The sequence below is a fragment of the Vigna angularis genome, chromosome 7 (assembly GCF_016808095.1).
Source record: "Vigna angularis cultivar LongXiaoDou No.4 chromosome 7, ASM1680809v1, whole genome shotgun sequence".
NCBI lineage: Eukaryota > Viridiplantae > Streptophyta > Magnoliopsida > Fabales > Fabaceae > Vigna > Vigna angularis.
In genome coordinates, this window is record NC_068976.1 from 17,385,392 (window position 1) to 17,404,587 (window position 19,196).

General features: G+C 33.0%; 3 protein-coding genes across 3 annotated transcripts; 2 read left to right on the forward strand and 1 right to left on the reverse strand.

The window, feature by feature from the left end:
* On the forward strand, window positions 1-4,525 carry LOC108338742 (synaptotagmin-2). The gene is made up of 12 exons (XM_017575807.2): window positions 1-353; window positions 1,296-1,394; window positions 1,495-1,545; window positions 1,669-1,792; window positions 2,068-2,186; window positions 2,315-2,416; window positions 2,626-2,700; window positions 2,817-2,893; window positions 2,972-3,218; window positions 3,305-3,655; window positions 3,788-3,919; window positions 4,153-4,525. The coding sequence occupies exons 1-12, from the start codon at window positions 243-245 to the stop codon at window positions 4,279-4,281; spliced, it is 1,617 nt and encodes a 538-aa protein (XP_017431296.1). The 5' UTR covers window positions 1-242; the 3' UTR covers window positions 4,282-4,525.
* Window positions 4,526-6,990: 2,465 nt separating this feature from the next.
* Window positions 6,991-15,202, forward strand: LOC108338229 (uncharacterized). The gene is made up of 2 exons (XM_017574988.2): window positions 6,991-7,295; window positions 11,460-15,202. Exon 2 carries the CDS (start codon window positions 11,574-11,576, stop codon window positions 14,781-14,783), a length of 3,210 nt encoding a protein of 1,069 aa, XP_017430477.1. The 5' UTR covers window positions 6,991-7,295; window positions 11,460-11,573; the 3' UTR covers window positions 14,784-15,202.
* A 2,041-nt stretch (window positions 15,203-17,243) lies between these two features.
* On the reverse strand, window positions 17,244-17,970 carry LOC108337764 (uncharacterized). The gene has a single exon (XM_017574353.2). It carries the CDS (start codon window positions 17,874-17,876, stop codon window positions 17,529-17,531), a length of 348 nt encoding a protein of 115 aa, XP_017429842.1. The 5' UTR covers window positions 17,877-17,970; the 3' UTR covers window positions 17,244-17,528.
* Window positions 17,971-19,196: the final 1,226 nt, after the last annotated feature.

Consider the following 19,196-nt stretch of genomic DNA (forward strand, 5'->3'; position numbering starts at 1 on the left):
TCTTTATTGCACTTGTATCATAACATTAAGAAATTCAACTTCTTTGTCTTTTCCACTCACTTTTCATCGGCACTCAAAATGAATCTACTCATCCACAACAATAGGAGGGCACTCACTGAAAGCATTTCTTGATTTGGATGGTTGCCCTTTGGTTATGGAAGCAACTTAACTCCCTTCCCTCTCTTCTTGTTTTCCACATTGTAGCACAAATAAATTTTCTGTGGTAGGCAAAGATATTGAAGATGGGAATTTTCAGCATTATAACAACTTCTTTAGGATTTGGAGTGGGAACTTCAATTGGGGTAGTGATTGGCTACTATATGTTCATATACTTCCAGCCAACTGATGTTAAGGTTCAGTTTTTTTCTTTCTCTGTCTGTTATTATTCTCTTGTTCATTGTTTCTCTCTCCATTTTGTTTTTTAGTTGTTAGCATAAGCATTAGCAGGAGCATGATACTGTATATTCCTTTGATAAAAACATAATGTCTTCCTCTTTCATGGAACAGGAATTATGTTTTGATGTTTGTCTGAGTATGATACTGTAGATTCACTTCACTCTCTGATCTTGGTTTTTTTCTGAGTATGATCTTAGCCTGAACCGTGATGTTGTGACATTAATTGTAGGTGAAGTGTGTTGTCATAGAGGTTCTGCCTTAAGGAAAATGCAATGGTTGTTCTGAATACAACTAAAATTGCTTTTCTCTAAGATAAATTTTGTTTATCCCATTTTTTCATGTAAACTTTCTGCTGTAGTACTTTCTGATATTAGAACATTGAGAGGAGTTTCTAAGAATGCTGAAACTTCAGTGGAGAAATTGAAGTTAGATAAACATAAAGGACCAGATTGTGTTATGTTTCAGGGAACTAAGTAACATTGTATTGAAATACTCCTGCTCAACCTTATTTGCTTTATGCTAAATCAAAAGTTCGAGTTGAATTTTGACAAAATTTTGTTTTTTGTTGTTCCATCTCAAAGAAAACGAAGTGTAGAGAAATTTCTTCTCCTAATTTTATTACAGACTTCTAAATAGTAAATTTTACATGACTAATTTGGTAAACTACGAAAAAAATACTTTACACAGGACTCAAATATTACCAACTATTAAAAATATAAGCAGACTGTGTTCTTATACACACAGGCATGTACTTAAGTATACCTGACCAACGCATTCCATTGAAAGTTATGTGTAATTTCAACACTGTGAGAAGAAGTTAATTTATCGCTTTCTGCTATTCTGTTTCCTCTCTTTTAGTTATTGTCTCACATTTCAAACTATGGCATGTCTGATTTCAGGATCCAATAATTCAACCCTTGGTTGAGGTAGATTCTAAAGCTCTACAACAGATGCTTCCAGAGATACCCTCTTGGATTAAAAATCCAGACTATGACCGTGTATGTTATTCTTTGCAGTTATATGTACAAGTGTTTATGCTTGGAGCAAGAGATGCATTATATGTTCTACAGAAAATTGATTGTATTTTCATGTTTGCAGCTTGATTGGCTTAATAAATTTATTGAGTACATGTGGCCTTATCTGGACAAGGTACCTATGCACACTTTTTCTTGATTTTCAAGATTGTTCTTATGGCATGTATGAGATTGTAGTGTTTGTGAAACTTCTCTATTTAACAATTTTGTAAGAGTAACTACAACTCAATCTTCATAGGCAATTTGCAAGACTGCAAGGAGTATAGCAAAGCCCATTATTGCTGAGCAAATTCCTAAGTACAAAATTGAGTCAGTTGAATTTGAAGAACTTAACTTGGGTTGTCTGCCACCAACTTTTCAAGGTTCATCTCTCTCTCTCTCTCTCTCTCTCTCTCTCTCTCTCTCTCTCTTTTTCCACACAGAGACACACATCACATGAGTACTATGCATGTGAAGCTGCTATTGTGTAAGGCCATGAATCTGGTATGCGCAGTGTTACTGATATTGCTTGAACTGCAAAATGAAATCACTGTCACATGTTTCATGGTTCCATATTAAGGCGATCCTTCATTAATCTATCAGGTAATAGAAGAAGTTTAGATTGATTGATGTTAATTTTCATCTGAATATATGCCAGGAATGAAAGTCTATACTACTGATGAAAAGGAGTTGATCATGGAACCATTAGTGAAGTGGGCTGGGAATCCTAATATTACTGTTGCAGTTAAAGCATTTGGACTTCGAGTCACAGTGCAGGTATATATATATTTCTACTTCATGACCTTTTGAAAATAGAGTGTATGGTTTAAAATGTGTTGGCAGTTGCAAAAGTTTTCAATTGTTTTCACCTAATTCAGAGTATTTATGCTTCTAAATAATCTCAGGTTATTGATCTGCAAGTATTTGCTGCTCCACGTATAACTCTGAAGCCTCTGGTTCCAAGTTTTCCATGTTTTGCCAACATTTACGTGTCTCTCATGGAGAAGGTGTGTCCATAAATATATAAATTTCATCGGAGCTCTTGAAAGGATTGATATATTTGATGTTCTTGAACACAATCGTTTCTGATGGAAACTATAACATGTGTCTGCATAAACAGAATCCTTGTCACACCTATCTGCATCCATCTACACAATTATTTTCTGATATCTTTGCCTTTTCTTCCTCTTTGTTGACTTGAATCTCTTGATTGAAGCCTCATGTTGATTTTGGACTAGAACTTCTTGGAGCTGATGTAATGTCTATTCCTGGTCTTTATAGGGTTGTCCAGGTAAGCATATAGTACTTTGATTTCCTATAAACTTTACATTACTGTTTATGCCTAATCATTATTATGCAGGCCAAGCTTGAGTACTGATTTCTCTTCCTCGTTTTTTTTCCTTTTAGGATATCATCAAAGATCAAGTTGCAAAAATGTATCTATGGCCAAAGGCATTAGAAGTTCAAATAATGGATCCAACAAAGTATGTACTATTTCATCCTTTCATCAAACCTGTGTAAGTTAGTGTTGAACTGGCTAATTTTTCTTGGTTTGTGATCAGGGCCATGAAATCGCCAGTTGGAATTCTTCATGTGAAAGTTGTGAGGGCAGAGAAGCTTAAAAAGAAAGATCTACTTGGGGCCTCAGACCCTTATGTGAAACTCAAACTCACAGAAGAGAAACTTCCTTCAAAGAAAACAACCGTGAAATACAAGAACTTGAATCCAGAATGGAACGAGGAATTCAATATAGTTGTCAAAGATCCAGAATCTCAGGTCTTGGAGCTAATTGTTTATGACTGGGAGCAGGTTAGTAGTAGTATCCTAATACTCATGGCAAAGGAAGTTTCCTATTACTCATTTTCAGGCATGATTTTTCTTTCTCTTTTGCATAGATTGGCAAGCATGATAAGATGGGTATGAATGTCATTCCATTGAAAGAGATTACTCCTGATGAGCCAAAAGTGACGACTCTTGATTTACTGAAGACCTTGGACCCCAATGATCCTGAGAATGAGAAATCACGTGGGCAGCTCATTGTAGAAGTTCTGTACAAACCCTTTAAGGAGGATGAGTTACCTCACAATGCAGAAGACTCCAATGCAATAGAAAAGGCTCCTGAAGGAACACCTGCAAGTGGTGGTTTACTTGTTATCACTGTCCATGAAGCTGAAGATGTTGAAGGAAAACACCACACAAATCCGTTTGCACGGCTGCTATTTAAAGGAGAAGAGAGAAGAACCAAGGTATCTTCTTACTGAAGTCTACTGCTATAAATAAACCTCTCCAATGATTGCTGCATCTGTTGTTTTTAGAGTTTGAATGTAGCATTATCTTTCTGTGAAAATTTGACTATTTCTGGTGACAAAACTATACAGCATGTAAAGAAAAACAGAGATCCAAGATGGGGTGAGTCGTTTCAATTTATGCTTGAGGAACCTCCCTCCAATGAGAGACTATATGTTGAAGTGCAAAGTGTGTCCTCAAAGCTTGGCCTTCTGCATCCTAAGGTAAAACTCCACTTTTAAACAAATTGTTTAGGATTTCATTTTTCTGTTTATATTTTGTTAAAAGTTTCACCTCGATTAGAGATAAAGCCAATTTAGAATATATAAGGAGTTCAAACCTCGCCTTACAAACTGGTTTTGTATCGGTTTTGTGAGGTTGAATTAGACTTAAGTCTACTTCTTAACATATTTTCTCCACTTAAAACGGTTTTCATTGAACCTTGTTTGTTAATCAGGAAACTTTGGGTTACGTGGATATAAAATTGTCTGATGTTGTTACCAACAAGAGAATCAACGAGAAATATCATCTTATTGACTCAAGAAATGGAAGGATTCAGATTGAGCTTCAGTGGAGAACTCCCTGATGATAATGGCATTGGTTATTGCATTGCATTTACAAATCTCCAAAGTACATAATTCTGTAAAGCACTCTTTCTTCTGATAAGGTTTGGATGAAACCTCTCAAACTTGATGAATCTCTGTGACACTGAGAAAATAGGAAGTGTTGCTGTTCTATTGTTGATAAACAGAATAACACCAGAGACTTCATACTTTCTTATGAGTTACACTCATGTAATAATAATTCCAATGATGTTTAAGTTCTGTTCACCTTGTTTATGCAAATTAACTAAAAGTAACATATGGTTAATGTTATTATTGATAGATTGCAGAATTACACTTTAAACCATAATATAAAGTATTCTAATTATTCATACTGCACTAATGTAATGAGCTTATTCCTTCTTTTAAGGATTTTGAAACTCAAAATATAGGTAGATGAACAAACATTAAAGAATGTTTCATATATTAATGTCTTAAAGATTGAGAATTGAAGTAGTGATATACTGTGATTTAATTGATTTACAGTTTGTTCCACATGATATAACAAAAATATTCTATTATACATAATACATTATATATGGCATACTTCATATAATTGATTATTCAAGTAGAAAATGGATTTTTATCTTTTTTGTTTCATTTAATCAATTATTTTAGAAACAATGATTAAATGTGAGTCAATGTTTGAGGCAAAAAGTTGTCTTAATACTACCATACTTTTTTTTAAAGGGGGTAAACATACCAAAGAATTAATTGACCAATGGTTATGTAATTTTTTACAAGGACTAAGGATATTAATCATAATAGTTTTATGGACAAATGCTGACATAGTTTGTAGGAGTAAGCAAACATTTTTTTGACTAATTGAACTTTTGCCTCTTTTTTCAAAGTGGGTGAGATACAAAATTGTTTTTACTACATTTGGAAATTTTGTTGCTAATTATTTTTGCTATTAATATTAATCAACTAAAACTTTGTACAATCATAACTAATTCTACACAATACAATTTTACCCATATAATTCTTAAACTTATCATGTAATTAGACTGTATTGGAGTATACTTCTTAAATTCATCACCTTTTTAGATTCAATTTTTGCACAAAATCACATATAAAAAATCACAAACGACTATTTTCTTGATATATATATATATATATATATATATATATATATATATATATAAACTTAAATTTTAAAGATTTATTAATAATTTTGTTTGAATATTATTTTACTAGATTGAGTATAATAATATTTAATTTGATTTTGATAGAAAAAAAAATAAGAATTGGTAGTTTTGATTTTCCATTTATTTAAATACATACTTATTTTATTTTGTTGATACAAGATAGAGATAGATTAAGTATATTTATTCTGTTATATTTTATTTTTAGTTGTTATTATTTATATTTGACCCAATGTCTTATTTACACCTATTCAAAGATTGTCAAGATTGTGTTAGTCATATTTTTTTATACAAAATAATATATATATATATATATATATCTCTGAAATGATTAGAAAAATAGTTAAAAGTAATATATATTTCATTATTAAGTTCAAATTTGTATAATGCTCTACTATGATTATTTATATGTAGAGTGTGTTAACTAGATTACATATTACTTTAATCAACGTAAAAATAATTGTGAACACACATTTCTAACTTACAAACTATTTTAGATAGTTTTTCCTTCAATATAGTTTTTATTTTTTTTAATTACGATCTCTTATATTTTAATATATATATTTATATATATATATATATATATTTTATATATATATATATATTATTTTTTATTCATTCCTACTTAGTTCGATTATTTGAAGTTGAGTATTATTTTTATAATTTTTGGATTATTTTTAAAATTTTCTTAATTATTCAAATTAAAAATTTAATATTACAAACTGAAGCAATTAATAATGTAAAAACTAAAAATTATAAAAAAATAATAATAATAATTTAAATTCAGAAATAATAAATTTTAAAATTTTAAAAAAGATAAAAGTTAAATTTGATTAATAATTGTTAAATTTATTCATTTAAATAAAATAATTTATCTAAATTAAAATTATTCAACTTTTAAAATACTAATAAAAATTTTAAAAATTTAATAAAAAACATTATTTTAAAAAATTATAAATTAAAATTATATAACAATATATTTTTTAAAAAGCACAACATTTATTCATATAATTATATTATAACATTTTATATTTATCCACTAATTTATTCACCAATTTTATTAAACATTTCCAACTCATAAAATATTTTATTAACTTAGAGTTATAAGGGAATTACATATTTAAAAACTAGTTTTACAGTGGATAAAAATCTATTATATATGTAAGAAAAAAATTATGAAAAATATATTCTATTATTCTTTTAAAAAATATTCTTTTAATTATTTGACATTATTAATTTATTTTTTGCTTATATTTAGTTTACTGTCCATTATTTAAAAAATAATAATTTATCCTTTTACTCATATCTATTTAAAATTAATTATAATCTAAAAATATTTATTATTTATTCTATCAATCTCTAAATTTTTTAATATATCATATATTTACAAATATTAAAAAACACAAATAAACATATGCTTGTTTTAAAACTAGTTAATTCTATAAAAATTGGAAACCTTTTTTCTCAAAGAAATTGGAAGAAAACGGCTTTAAAGTCCATGTTGTTATCCTGGTCCCATTAGCTCCTAACAACTTCTGGGGTGGCACGTGTTACTGTCCAACCTTCGGATCAATAGAACAAATTCACGAAAAAAAAATGAAAAACAAATCTGCACCAAATATTTTGAAGAAGTAAGTAAAACGTTGCTTCCACATATTCCCTTCCGCTTTGAAAATTCGCAGAAGTCACAAAAGGAAGCTCTCTCTCCGGAGCGCCGAGCACCACCCGCAAAACCCCAATTCCGTCTTTCCGTGCGCAGCATTTGAAAATTCTCGCGAACCCTTCGCGGTGGCGCTCCTCCTTTAACACGCCCAACCAGAACTAGGGTTTTGATTCGATACACCAGCCAAATCGTAAACCTCTCTCTCTTTTCCTTTTTCTCTCTCGCTCAATTAGCTTCTCGCATTTATTCTATGTTCCTTTATCAGGGATTCACGTTTTCCATATCTCGCTGTTTCCATTATGGCATGTTACGTATTAACTTAATTCCTCTTTACATTTCGATGCGCCTGTCGTTTTTTTTTTTTAATTATTAGGGTTTTCCATATATTCTATCAAACGCCAGATTTTAGGGTTTTGCAATTGTGGTGTCTATGCCGGGGAAGGGAGAATCTATATGCTACTATTTGTTCAAATTACAGATTAGTGTTCTATTTTTGCCCTTCCTCTTTTATTCCCGATTGTATCAGAGAGCATTTTTTCTTAATCAGAACTTGTTAAATTAATTGTATTTACTTTTGTGGGATTGTGATTTTAGTTCATAATTGGCCGTTGCAATGATGAAATAATATTCCAGTGATCGTGATTGGAAAGCTACAGCTTATTATTATTAACTGTGACTTTATACCCGTCCTTGACGTGACTGGAAATCTTATTCTTGATAGATTTAGGTTTAGCTATTTTATCACTCTTTAAGATAAGACCTGATTTACCCATCATTGTTTGGAGTAGGCAGTTTGTAAATGATGGCTCGTAGGTTTGTTCTATCTTCTAAAATATTACTCTGAATAGGTTTGTTCTGTCTTCTAAAATATTACTCTGAATTGCTCATCCAATGTTATTCATGTGAAAAATTTCTACTAGTATGAATAGTTGTAGCAACACATTTTTCTTATCTTTGCTGAAATTTTGTGAAATTTTTAAACAATACTGGTGTACTATGTTTTGTGAGTACAGATTCTAATTTGCTAAATGTTGCCGCTATAGATCTTTTTCCTTTGGTTATCATTATTCTATTATTTGTCCTGAGAATTCCAACTGATTTTTGAAAATTTGAGCAAATACACATGTTAATGTAAGAATGGTAACAAGAGATTTTGATCGTAAATGGAACTCCAAATAGCAGTTCATGCGAAGTGGCATGTTTTGTTGTTTATTTACTTGAATAAGTCTTGAGGTTCATTTTATACACTAGTTTGGATTTTAGGAAGCAATTATTATGGTTTCAATCATCATATTTTTTGTTAAAAATGTTACCCATAATTAGTTTGCATATAAAGTTGAATTTAGGCTTAAAGGGTTGTAAAGTGTGGAAATTACATCAAACTGTTTGGTGTGTTTCACTGCATCACAGCTGACAGCAACTTGTTCCTGATAAGTTGTTCCTAGTCAAGTTTTTTCCTAATTGGAAAAGGTTACAAACATTGTTTTTATGAAAAATAAAATGGTTATGGTGATGGGGCAATTGATGCAATCATATATGTGGTGTGATAATTAATGAGTTTGTTAATATAACCAAAAGTTTGCAGTTGTCCAGCCTTCACTTTTGAGTTTGATGAGATAAATGGGGAAATGGATTCTCTCCTGTCACTATAAATGCTTTTCTTAGATTTTCTGTTAGAGTTATATGAGTCAGAAGTGTCTCTTGGCTAGTTTTCTTTTTGTCAGTTATAGGCTTGAAAACTGTCCAAACTGCTTGGACGTACCATATATATTATGGTACTCACTATAATTTTGTCTGTAAAATATTAAGAGAACTTGGTTTTTTCTGTAACAATGCTCTATGATTGCTATCAACAAATGCCAGTAACTTCGTGTCATACAGAACAAAAATTATAGGCAGCCTTATTTTTTTGTTGGTATTAGTAAATGATTTGCATAGGTGAATCTTCCAGCACACGGATCGATAGTTAATTCCATAAAGAGGTTGCTTATTTATTGCTTTTAGACTTTCAAAGTCAATACTATTTATGAAGTATGAACACCTCTTGTTTGAATTTTTCCAAGTCAGACATGTTTCCTGTACGTACACCTCCCTCACACTTTAAAAAATTCAGCTTAAAACATAATATAACTTTAAAAAACGTCTTTGAGCGGCTGTGATGAAAAAGTGGCCATGGCGGATGGTAGTCACAGATTTATCAATGCTGCCATTCTATGGCAGTGGTGTAGTGATACGTGGTGGTTGCTTTTTGTGTTGCGGCGAATCGCAAGCAGTGGCCTTGGTGGAAATGATAGACTCATGGAAGACAAATACCATAAAATTGGAGCACGTAGCAGAAATTTGATGACAGAAATAAAAAATGGGTTGGGTTGTTTGACCAAACCCAATATTTTTCCAAATTAAAGAAAAGTAAAACCTGACCCAACCCTGGCCAACCTGCCCCTGTAAAAACCAACCAAATCCAGGTCCACACATTAAAAGGGCAGATGTGTATCACCTGTGAATCTTGTTAGCTAATATACCATGACACCCCAAACAATTCATCTTGTCTCCAACAATAGCTAGAGTAGCATGCCCATCTAGAAACCATTCAATGACAGCTTTCACCAGCTACAAACACCTCCGGCATGTACCCTTCTCCAGTTCCTCAACCTTGCTATTTTACCTTGTTTCTCTTACTCTACTCTGTTCAGCCTTGTTTAGCATATCCAACTGTCAACCTCTCTCTGTTTCCCCTTTGACTTTATGGTTGTTCAGTCCATTCTCTTCTGCTTCAATTTTACTTTTGCAATGACACATACCCTCACACACACACATGGAACGTTTCAAATGAAAACTCTTCTTTATGTGAGCTACCAATATAAGCCAATAGATCACATTTGGATGGTCAAGATTAAAACAAAAAATGCACATGAATTCTTAAGTGATTATGCAATAATTAACTTATAATTTTTGCCCTTTATGATTGTATTACTCAAATTTTTAACAATCATTTCACGTAATAAGAATAGTTCTCACTTGGTAATCCCCCTACATGTACATCCTTCTGCCATATCTTCAACCCCAAGGACCCTTAATATATGATTGATTCTTTTTGGCCACCATAATCCACAATTGATAACAATGTTCTGACCCTTCTTTGTGAGTCTCATCATCACAGGGAATAAAAACTTAAAAAAGTCTGTTGAAGAAGGTGAAAGATATATAACTTCATTTTTTTTTTTTTTTTTGGATTTTTTGGTAAAGAGATTGAGTTCTTTGTTGCAAAATAATGTATCAATATTTTTTTTGGTGGCATATTATTATTAGAGAAAAGTGAACGTAAAAGAATATGTCTTATTATTAGTGTTGTGTCTGTGTCAGACTGTGTTTCATAGATTGATTTTGGTGGTATACGATTATGATTTGGGATTAAAGGATTTGAATTTGTTTGATATGTGTTGTACATGAGGATTGATTTGTTTGATTTATACACTGGAATGCTCTTTTCTTATCTCTTTTTTGTGGCGATTAATTTTATTTTCTTTGTATGTGTTTTCTTTCTTCTATATCTTATTCTTATGATTTGCTAACTTTGCCGTTGTAAATCTTTATTGCAAATGTTTCTCACATGGCCAGCTCCCAGCCTGTATGAAAGAAGGTTGTTTTAGGTAGTCAATTATCAGCGTAAAACTTTGTTGAATTTTATGTCCATACTACAATAGATAGGATTTGAACTTAATGCATTAGAGAGTAAGTCAGAGTAGCAACTTTCCTCGAGAAAATGGATGAATCTCATCTTTTATATGGTTTGAGTATGTGTTGATAAAGCCCATTAAAGAGAGTACATCAGATGACGTAGCCTATCGGTAAAGGTGGCAAGGGAACCATAAATGTCTATTTAACAATGATAAGATTGCCTGGAATTTTTTCTTCTGTATATTGTTAGTTGCACTTGAGAATTAAACTTTAGAATAATTTTAGAGGGCTTGATTGATTCCTCTCATAATCTTCTATTTATAAGAATAAATTAATACAAGAGTACATGATAAATAGGGTAACCCTAGACACAATATAATCATGATAAATAGGGTAATTCTAAACACAATATAATCATGATAAATAGGGTAACCCTTGACACAATATAATCATGATAAAATAGGATAAATATCCTATCAGTTGCAAATAAGACTAAAAATTATGTGCATATTTTTTTCAGCTATATTTTACCGTATTGTTGCTGTAAAAAGGGTTCAGTTGGATTTTTTGTGCTCTGATTTTTGTTATAAATCTGTGTGAAGTTCCTCAAACACCTTTTCAGATAATTGTCTCCATTTTCGACATGCATGTTTACTTTTTTTATTATATTTTGCAGTGCATGTTTGGGAAGCATTTTTTCTGAAATCCGAATAAACCTCTTTTAATGGGAGAAGTTCTTGCACACCAAAAGGACAGCCTTGATGCTTTGATAAAGGTTATTTGAAACAGGATGACTCTTGAAGATTTCTTTACGTTGACTGAAATGAAAGATGGCCTCACAGCCCCTTCTCGAGTGCAAGAGTTGGTCTCTGTAATGAAGAAGGAGCAAGATTGTGTTGTTAAAAATGCTGGTGATGCGACAAGGCAGTGGGCTGCTGTTGCAAGCACTATTGCTGCTACAGAGAATAAAGATTGTCTTGATCTTTTTGTTCAATTAGATGGACTTTGGTTCATAAACAGATGGTTAAAGGATGCCCAAAATTTGGGTGCGGATAATACAAATGATGGCTTCATTGAAGAATCAATTACTACAATGTTACGAGCAGTAGAAAAACTATATCTAGACAGTGAAAAGTCAATTTCATCTGGAATTTCAGTCACTGTTAATAACCTTCTTGGCCATCACAGCTCTAAAGTGCAGGATAGAGCAAGAGCATTATATGACCACTGGAATGGAGGTGGACTTGGAGATGCTGAACCACGTGATAATTCAGATCGGGATAGACTCAACAATGAGAGTGATAAGATTGCCAGGGAGGAAGGCCAGCCATCTTGTGTGAATGATGCTGGCAATGACAATCATCATGCATCTGAACTTGCTGGAGATGAGAAGTCTATATTGGGAGGCCCAAATAGTCAGCTACAAGAGAAAGTTACTAGTAATCAGACACAGAGTGTTGACAATGCACTCCAGCCCTCTCTAAGTTTGGACTGTGAAGATATCAAAGAGAGATCAAGCCATGTTAATAGTGTTTTGGCTTCTGCTCAAGAAGCTACCGTAAGTGAATGTGAAACCACATTGGCTGGGACCTCTACCTTACCTACCTCTAAACAAGGCAGTTTCAAAGGACAGCAAGATGATTTAGAGTTAAATGACTTGTCCAAAAAGGAGAAGCAAGATCAAGATGTTAATGGTCCTCCTGAAGAATTAAAATCATCAGATATCTCTTCGGCATCTGCAAAGCCAGACCCTGAACCTGTTTCCACTGGTGATAGTGAAGCAAAAGCACTGGAATCTGTGAAAGAAGAACCTGCTTTAGAACATAATGTTGAAAGCAATGAAAATGTTGTTTGTCCAAAAAGAAGTGTTTCTGGTAGCATGAGAACGCCTGAATCTGATGGAATGAGTGAGATGGATGATTTCAGAGCCACAAGTTCTAGCAATCCACAGCTTACCAAAGCATCAGAAAATGATGATGACAGTTGTTCAAGAATGTTGCCTGACTTGTCTGTCACTGGAAGTAACTTGGAAAAACCTGACATGTCTTTCACCAAATCAGAATACGTCATAGCAGTAAAGGAAAGCAAGGACCAAGAGTCTGATCAAGATGATGATACCTCAAATGGTTCTGATTCTTTTAATCAGAGCAAAGGTCCCAGAAGTCCTAACATTATTGACAAGAGTTCTGACATGGAAATTGAATATGGTAATGTTGATGCTTTAGAAGTTGCTCGACTAGTTGCCCAAGAAGTTGAGAGAGAATGTGTCAGCCCTGTAAAGGAAGGGAATGACCATGGTTCTAATTGTACCACAGATGGTTCTGATTCTTTTAAATGGCGAAATGGTCCCAAAAGCCCTAATATTATTGGCAAGAGTTGTGAAATTGAGCTTGAGTATGGTATGGTTGATGCTTTAGAAGTTGCCCGACAAGTTGCTCAGGAGGTTGAGAGAGAAGTTTCCAGCTCTTCAGAGAAAATCTCTGAAGGTGGAATTAGGCGGAGAGGCAGCCTTGATTCTGTAGGGAGAAAGGATGAAGTCACTCGTATCCAGCCTGAGGAAGTATCATCCAGGCAAAGCAACTCTGCTGAAGTGTGTTCGGAAGAGGTAGGACATATGACAGTTTTAGATAATGTTGAGGCCGGGCCAGATGACATGGACTCCTCGCAGGTGACTGAAGCAGCTCGTGACCCAGGAGGTAATTCAGAGAAAAGTCTCTTTGATCTCAATGAAGATGTTGGATCTGATGATATGGATGTTTCTGTAAATGCTATGCCTACTATGCCAATACCTGTTGTCTCTGCTTCAAAACCTGCACAGTCTTCTGGGTTACCAATGGCCCCTTTGCAGTTTGAGGGGACCCACGGATGGAAAGGATCAGCTGCCACCAGTGCCTTTCGTCCTGCATCACCTCGTAAAACTTCTGATAGCGAGAAGAATGTTTCTGTTGGTAGAAACTCTGACCTTTCCAAGCAGAGGCATTGTTGCCTGGATTTTGATCTGAATGTTGCTGAAGGTGAAGAAGGATTGGTAAAACAAGTTGGTGAATCTTCAGGCCTTCCTTCTGGCCAACCTTCTGGCCAATCATCAGTGGAATTTAGTTCTAAAAGATCAAACAAGTTCGAATTGGATTTAAACAGTATCGGTGATGATGGTGATGTCCAACCTTCAAATCAGAGGATCGAGGGCCCACCCTTTTCTGGAAGAAATGGTTATTGGAGCCCATCACCTGCTTCTTCGTCGTCATCAATGCAACCTTCAGTACGGAACATTGATTTGAATGACAGACCATACTTTCAAACAGATTTAGTGGACCAATGGCATAGTAAGTCATCTTCGATAACTGAACCATATAAACGGTCTAAACCGGGGGCTCCTGTTATCTCTATTTTGGGTGCCAAGGTGGAAGTTGGTAGAAGAGAATATGTTCCTCAAACTTTGTCGCTGCCAAATGGCAAGGCTATTGAGCCAGCAATGGATCTTCCATTATCAGGAGCAGGTGGCATTTTAGGAATGGGGCCCCCACTATCCTACAATCATTCAAATGCTTTTGGGTATAATGGACTGACATCAGTGCCTGCTCTGTCTTTTTCGTCAGCCATGTACGGACCTTCTGGTGGCCCAGTTCCGTACATGGTAGACTCGAGAGGAACTCCAGTTGTGCCACAGGTTGGGGGATCTTCGTCTACCGTCCTCTCATCTTACACTCAGCCTCCATTTATCGTAAGCATGACTGGAACGCAGCTTGGTTTAAATGGGGTTGGATCTTCACATCCCAACTTTGATCTAAACTCCGGCTTCACGATTGATGGCTCCAACAGAGACATGTTGACTGCAAGGCAATTTTTCTTTCCTGCTCAAGGCAGAGCCATTGAGGAGCATGTAAGGACCCTTCCACAGTCCTCTAGTTCTGGGGTTAGTGTGAAAAGAAAGGAACCAGACGGTGGTGCCTGGGAAACCTATCCACGTAGCTACAAACATCAGCAACCGCCATGGAAATAGCTCTAATTTACGCTCTTACCTCTCATCTGATCTGTTTATAATTCTGCTACCGGTTGATGCTTATATTATTACTTTAAGTTGATATTGAATGGTAGGCCAATCCATTGGAATCCTTTAGCATGAGAAGAACCAGCCCAATAAAAGGTGGAGGACGATGGATCTAATATGATTCATGAGATTGATTGGCAAAGGGGGAAAATTAGTTTTTTTTTCTTTGTTTTTTCTTTCCTGCAGTTTCATAGAAAGTCAGTACAAGCTCACAAGGCTTGGTGCATTTAGCTGTAATATGTCTTTCACATGTCAAAGAAATTATAGGAATAGTATCGTGTTTCTCACTGAGTGGTACTTGAGTACATGGTCACAAATTTAGTTGATTTTAGTGAGTATTTGTTATCAAGTAATAACCTGTATAGAGAAAACTGTGTTCAAAACTTCTCCGCTTACATAAAATAGTCTAACTCGATACAACTCCTGCTTGACACGTGCTCTTAAGTATACAAAGTGACATGACATTTGTTATTCCCCTCTCCCCAATTTATGCTTTCCTGAACCTTAAATCTGACTTCCCAAATCTGCAGCCATTATTTTCAAGTATTGTCTGCAAACTGTACTCTGGAACTGCTTTTTCTCAATTTTCAGAGTCTTGTATTAGTTTCTCTGACCTTCTAATTTTTTATTTTCCCTTGGGTACAGATTAGGGCCTAAATGAAAAACGATGTTAGGAAATTATTCATTCAGTTTCTAATTACTCGCTTGAACACGTTTGTTGTAATATCTCTATTGTATTGTTCTAAGGAGAAAGAACGTAAGATTATTCTTTAATTTCCAAAACTTAAAATTAAATGAACCAATTTAAATATTTTGTTTAGCAATTAGGTTTAAAATATCAAACTACTTTAAGGTGAGCCAATCGGTTAATGTATATAATTGTCTTTGAAAAAATAAACTAAAAATTACAAAATTAACAATTCAATTGATATATTTTTTGTCCTTTGGTAATCAAGTATTGCATGATTAAGAGATAACAAAAGCTAATAATGTTAGCTTTTTTTTTTTATTTATTTACTTAGTTTATTCTACTTTTGATTTGAGGTTTAAACCTTAGTCAGAATTACTAGAATGGTGACCTGTTAATTTGTCGGAATAAACTTATGTTTATGCTATATTTAGTTTGAGACATTTTATATTAATGACTTGTATAAGAGGTTTACCTTGACGAAATAAACTAATGTAAAACATAATATGATATAAATGCACCTATCTTTATAATTTTTATTTGTACAAAGGTAAGATACACCTCAACTGCATAATATATAATACTGTTACCCAGAGTAACATAATTATTAATTAAACAAATATGAAACTTTTAAAATTAACGTATTGAATTTGGCTTCTATATCTGTCTCCAAAACTTGTTTAATTTTTCTTTTTCTTTTCGCTTCTAATAGATTTTTTTTCTTTTACTTCTGCTCTTAAATAGTTTTATTTAGGATTTTTCTCGTGGAAATTTTGGGTCCATTAACTAGACCTGAAATATTTTTTAACGACATTCCATGTTAAAAATGTTATGAATGAAAAAAAGAACAAACTAGTTTTCTGGAAAGAGAATAAAAGAAACAGTTTATCATGTGAAAAATAAAACGCAAAAAATTAAAAAAAATACTCAAATATTTATTAAAATAAATAAAAAATCGGGTTAAAAAATAATTCTTCAATTGTACTAACAATCAATTTATCACATTATTAAGATCTGTATCATAATTATTCGAACGACATGCATTCCTATGTTCTTGTAGCCTTGTTCATAAACATAAAATGTTATTTTGTCTTGTCTCAAAAAATAATTCATAAAGGGGATAGTCAATAAACTCATCTAAATATCATCTTCTATCTGGAGTTAAATTTTCATTAATAAAAATTAAAACTGGAAACATAACTCTACTCTAGATCTCTATATATTTTTGTCATGTTTGCTCGTAAGAATATACCATCCAATTTAATTGACTCAATAAATAATTAGTTTATTTAAAATTGGACTTAAGTTGAATATGATTTTTTTCTTCATGTTTTCAACTCAATAAAAAAATAGTTTATTCAATACTCGACTTGAGTTCAATTGAACTTTTACAAGTTACACTGAATTGAAAGTCATGACTAAGTCCATTTGGTTTTCTAACTCAAATTGATTTATTCATTGGTTTTTCATCAAAGAATTACTTATATATTTTACTTTGATTCTTTTGTAAACACAACTAATGAATTTATTATAGTTAAAACTTAATTACTTTAATTAATAACATTATAGTTATCCTAATGTTTCTTTCAAAATTTCCATTAAATCAATAAGACATATATTATTTATTTTTTAAAACACTTTTCCTCTTACCATAAATATATTCATTATTTTATTAGTTGCTGAGTAACTTTTATATATGCCATTACAGTAACAAAAATACATAATTTATTCACATAAACCCTCCAACCCTTATTTATATATGTCATCATATATCACAACATATACAAGTCTTTTTGGTAAAAAAGGAAAGTAATAAAAAAAAAGACAAAGAAAACACTCTCTCTCTTTCTCTCTCTCTATATATATATTTATATATTTATGAACTTAACTAAAAAAAAGGTAAAAAAACAACAACAAAAAAGAAAAAGAAAAAGTAAAAAGAAGAAGTAATTAGCAAAACCCCCTTTTTTTTCTGTTGGCATGTGTGTTGATGATGAGGGATTCACTGATCACAAAGTTGTGTGAGGAAGATTCTGCGGGAGTCTGAAGCGAACCTGCGATGCCGGCGAGCGCACGGCGACGCCGTGCCAACAGATGCCACCCTTGCACGGCTCGTGCGCGTGATGCGGCGGGGATGGCGGCGGAGAGTGATCGGCGGCGAAGGCGTAGGTGGCCTTACGAGAGACGTCCCAGGTGAGCGTGGCGACGAGAATGAGTGCGACGGTGGCAGTGGAAACGAGCAGGACGAAGGCGCCGCCGAAGCTGCGTCCGCAAACGAAGCCATACGCCTTGATGCAGGCGATCACCGCCACGTACAGCACCGTTAGGTTACTCACTACAGCATCAGACACAGCCATAGAAGAGAAAGAAAATGTTTGTGTGTGGGTCGATCTGGCTATGGTTGTGGCTTTAATGCGTCGTCGTCTTGGGAATGTTTCAGGGTTTTAACTTTTAATTATAACACCCGATGATGCTGAAATTACGAGAATGGACCCCTCTTGTCTGATATCTCACCGTAATTATTATTATTATTATAAAGTGTTAAATATGAGAAAATTATAGTTACTATATTTATAATAAAAAATATATAAACTAAACTAAAAATATAAATAAAAAATAATAATAAATTAATTAAAGATAAAAAATAAAGATAAAAGATAAATATAAATCAAATCAAAATAAAAAATATATATAAACTAACTAAAATAAAAGATAAATATAAAATAAAATTAATATATCTAATCTAAAGATCAAATTTACCAATAATCTCATAATTTTTACTTAACTATTAGGATTAGGATTGAAATCTACTCTTCATGATAAATTAAAATTACAGAATCAAAATTTTATAATTAAATGTTAAAAACGCACTCAAACATATTTTTCTATTACGCTTTATTTAATAAGGATGGAAAAGGTGAAAATCATCACTTGTTTAAAATGCTATTTTTATGTAATGTTTCTTTTAAAATTGAAGATAAGCTAATTATATCCTTGTTTTTAATATTTAATGTCATGTAAAAAAGTAATACAATAAACAATCTCATAGGATCAAGAATTTATTATATTTATAAAAAAATGTAAATTTAAAGTATAAAAGAGATGGCGTGGTTATTTACTACAACTACATCGAGCTTATCTATTTCGATATTCAGAACAAGGAGATCCGAACATATCCACCGGATTCGTAACTTATCGTGGTGTTATTATCGTACGCAACCGCCGATTTTTGTAACTCCAAGGAGATAATGCCACGTGTCTCTCATGTCTCTTTTCGCCTGACGTGGCTCTTATTTTTATTTTTTAATTACTCTCTGGGCTTCGTATTACCTTTTCTTTACCGTATTCTGCTTATGTGGTTTGTTGTTATTATGCTTATACTTTTCGCAAGTATAACCATCAACACTACTAGACAGTGTCTCCTTTTTACCGTATGTTGTACGGATTATACTAAGACCTCGTAATATCAGAAAAGCACGTTACAATCTTAGATTATGATGGTTTTAATTTAACTAATGTATTATTAACTCCATATATATGACATTTAAAGTCGAATATGTATTATTAACTCCATATATATGACATTTAAAGTCGAATATGACTTCTGATAAATCCATTTTCTGGAATGTGATCCAGTACAAGATATTGATCGAACTGCCTTGATCGACGAGCACTTT

Coding starts and splice junctions, on each gene's coding strand:
- LOC108338742 (XM_017575807.2), top strand. CDS start 243: ATGGGAATTTTCAGCATTATAACAACTTCTTTAGGATTTGGAGTGGGA. Junction 354..1,295: donor TCCAGCCAACTGATGTTAAG/GTTCAGTTTTTT, acceptor GTCTGATTTCAG/GATCCAATAATTCAACCCTT. Junction 1,395..1,494: donor AAAATCCAGACTATGACCGT/GTATGTTATTCT, acceptor TCATGTTTGCAG/CTTGATTGGCTTAATAAATT.
- LOC108338229 (XM_017574988.2), top strand. CDS start 11,574: ATGACTCTTGAAGATTTCTTTACGTTGACTGAAATGAAAGATGGCCTC.
- LOC108337764 (XM_017574353.2), bottom strand. CDS start 17,876: ATGGCTGTGTCTGATGCTGTAGTGAGTAACCTAACGGTGCTGTACGTG.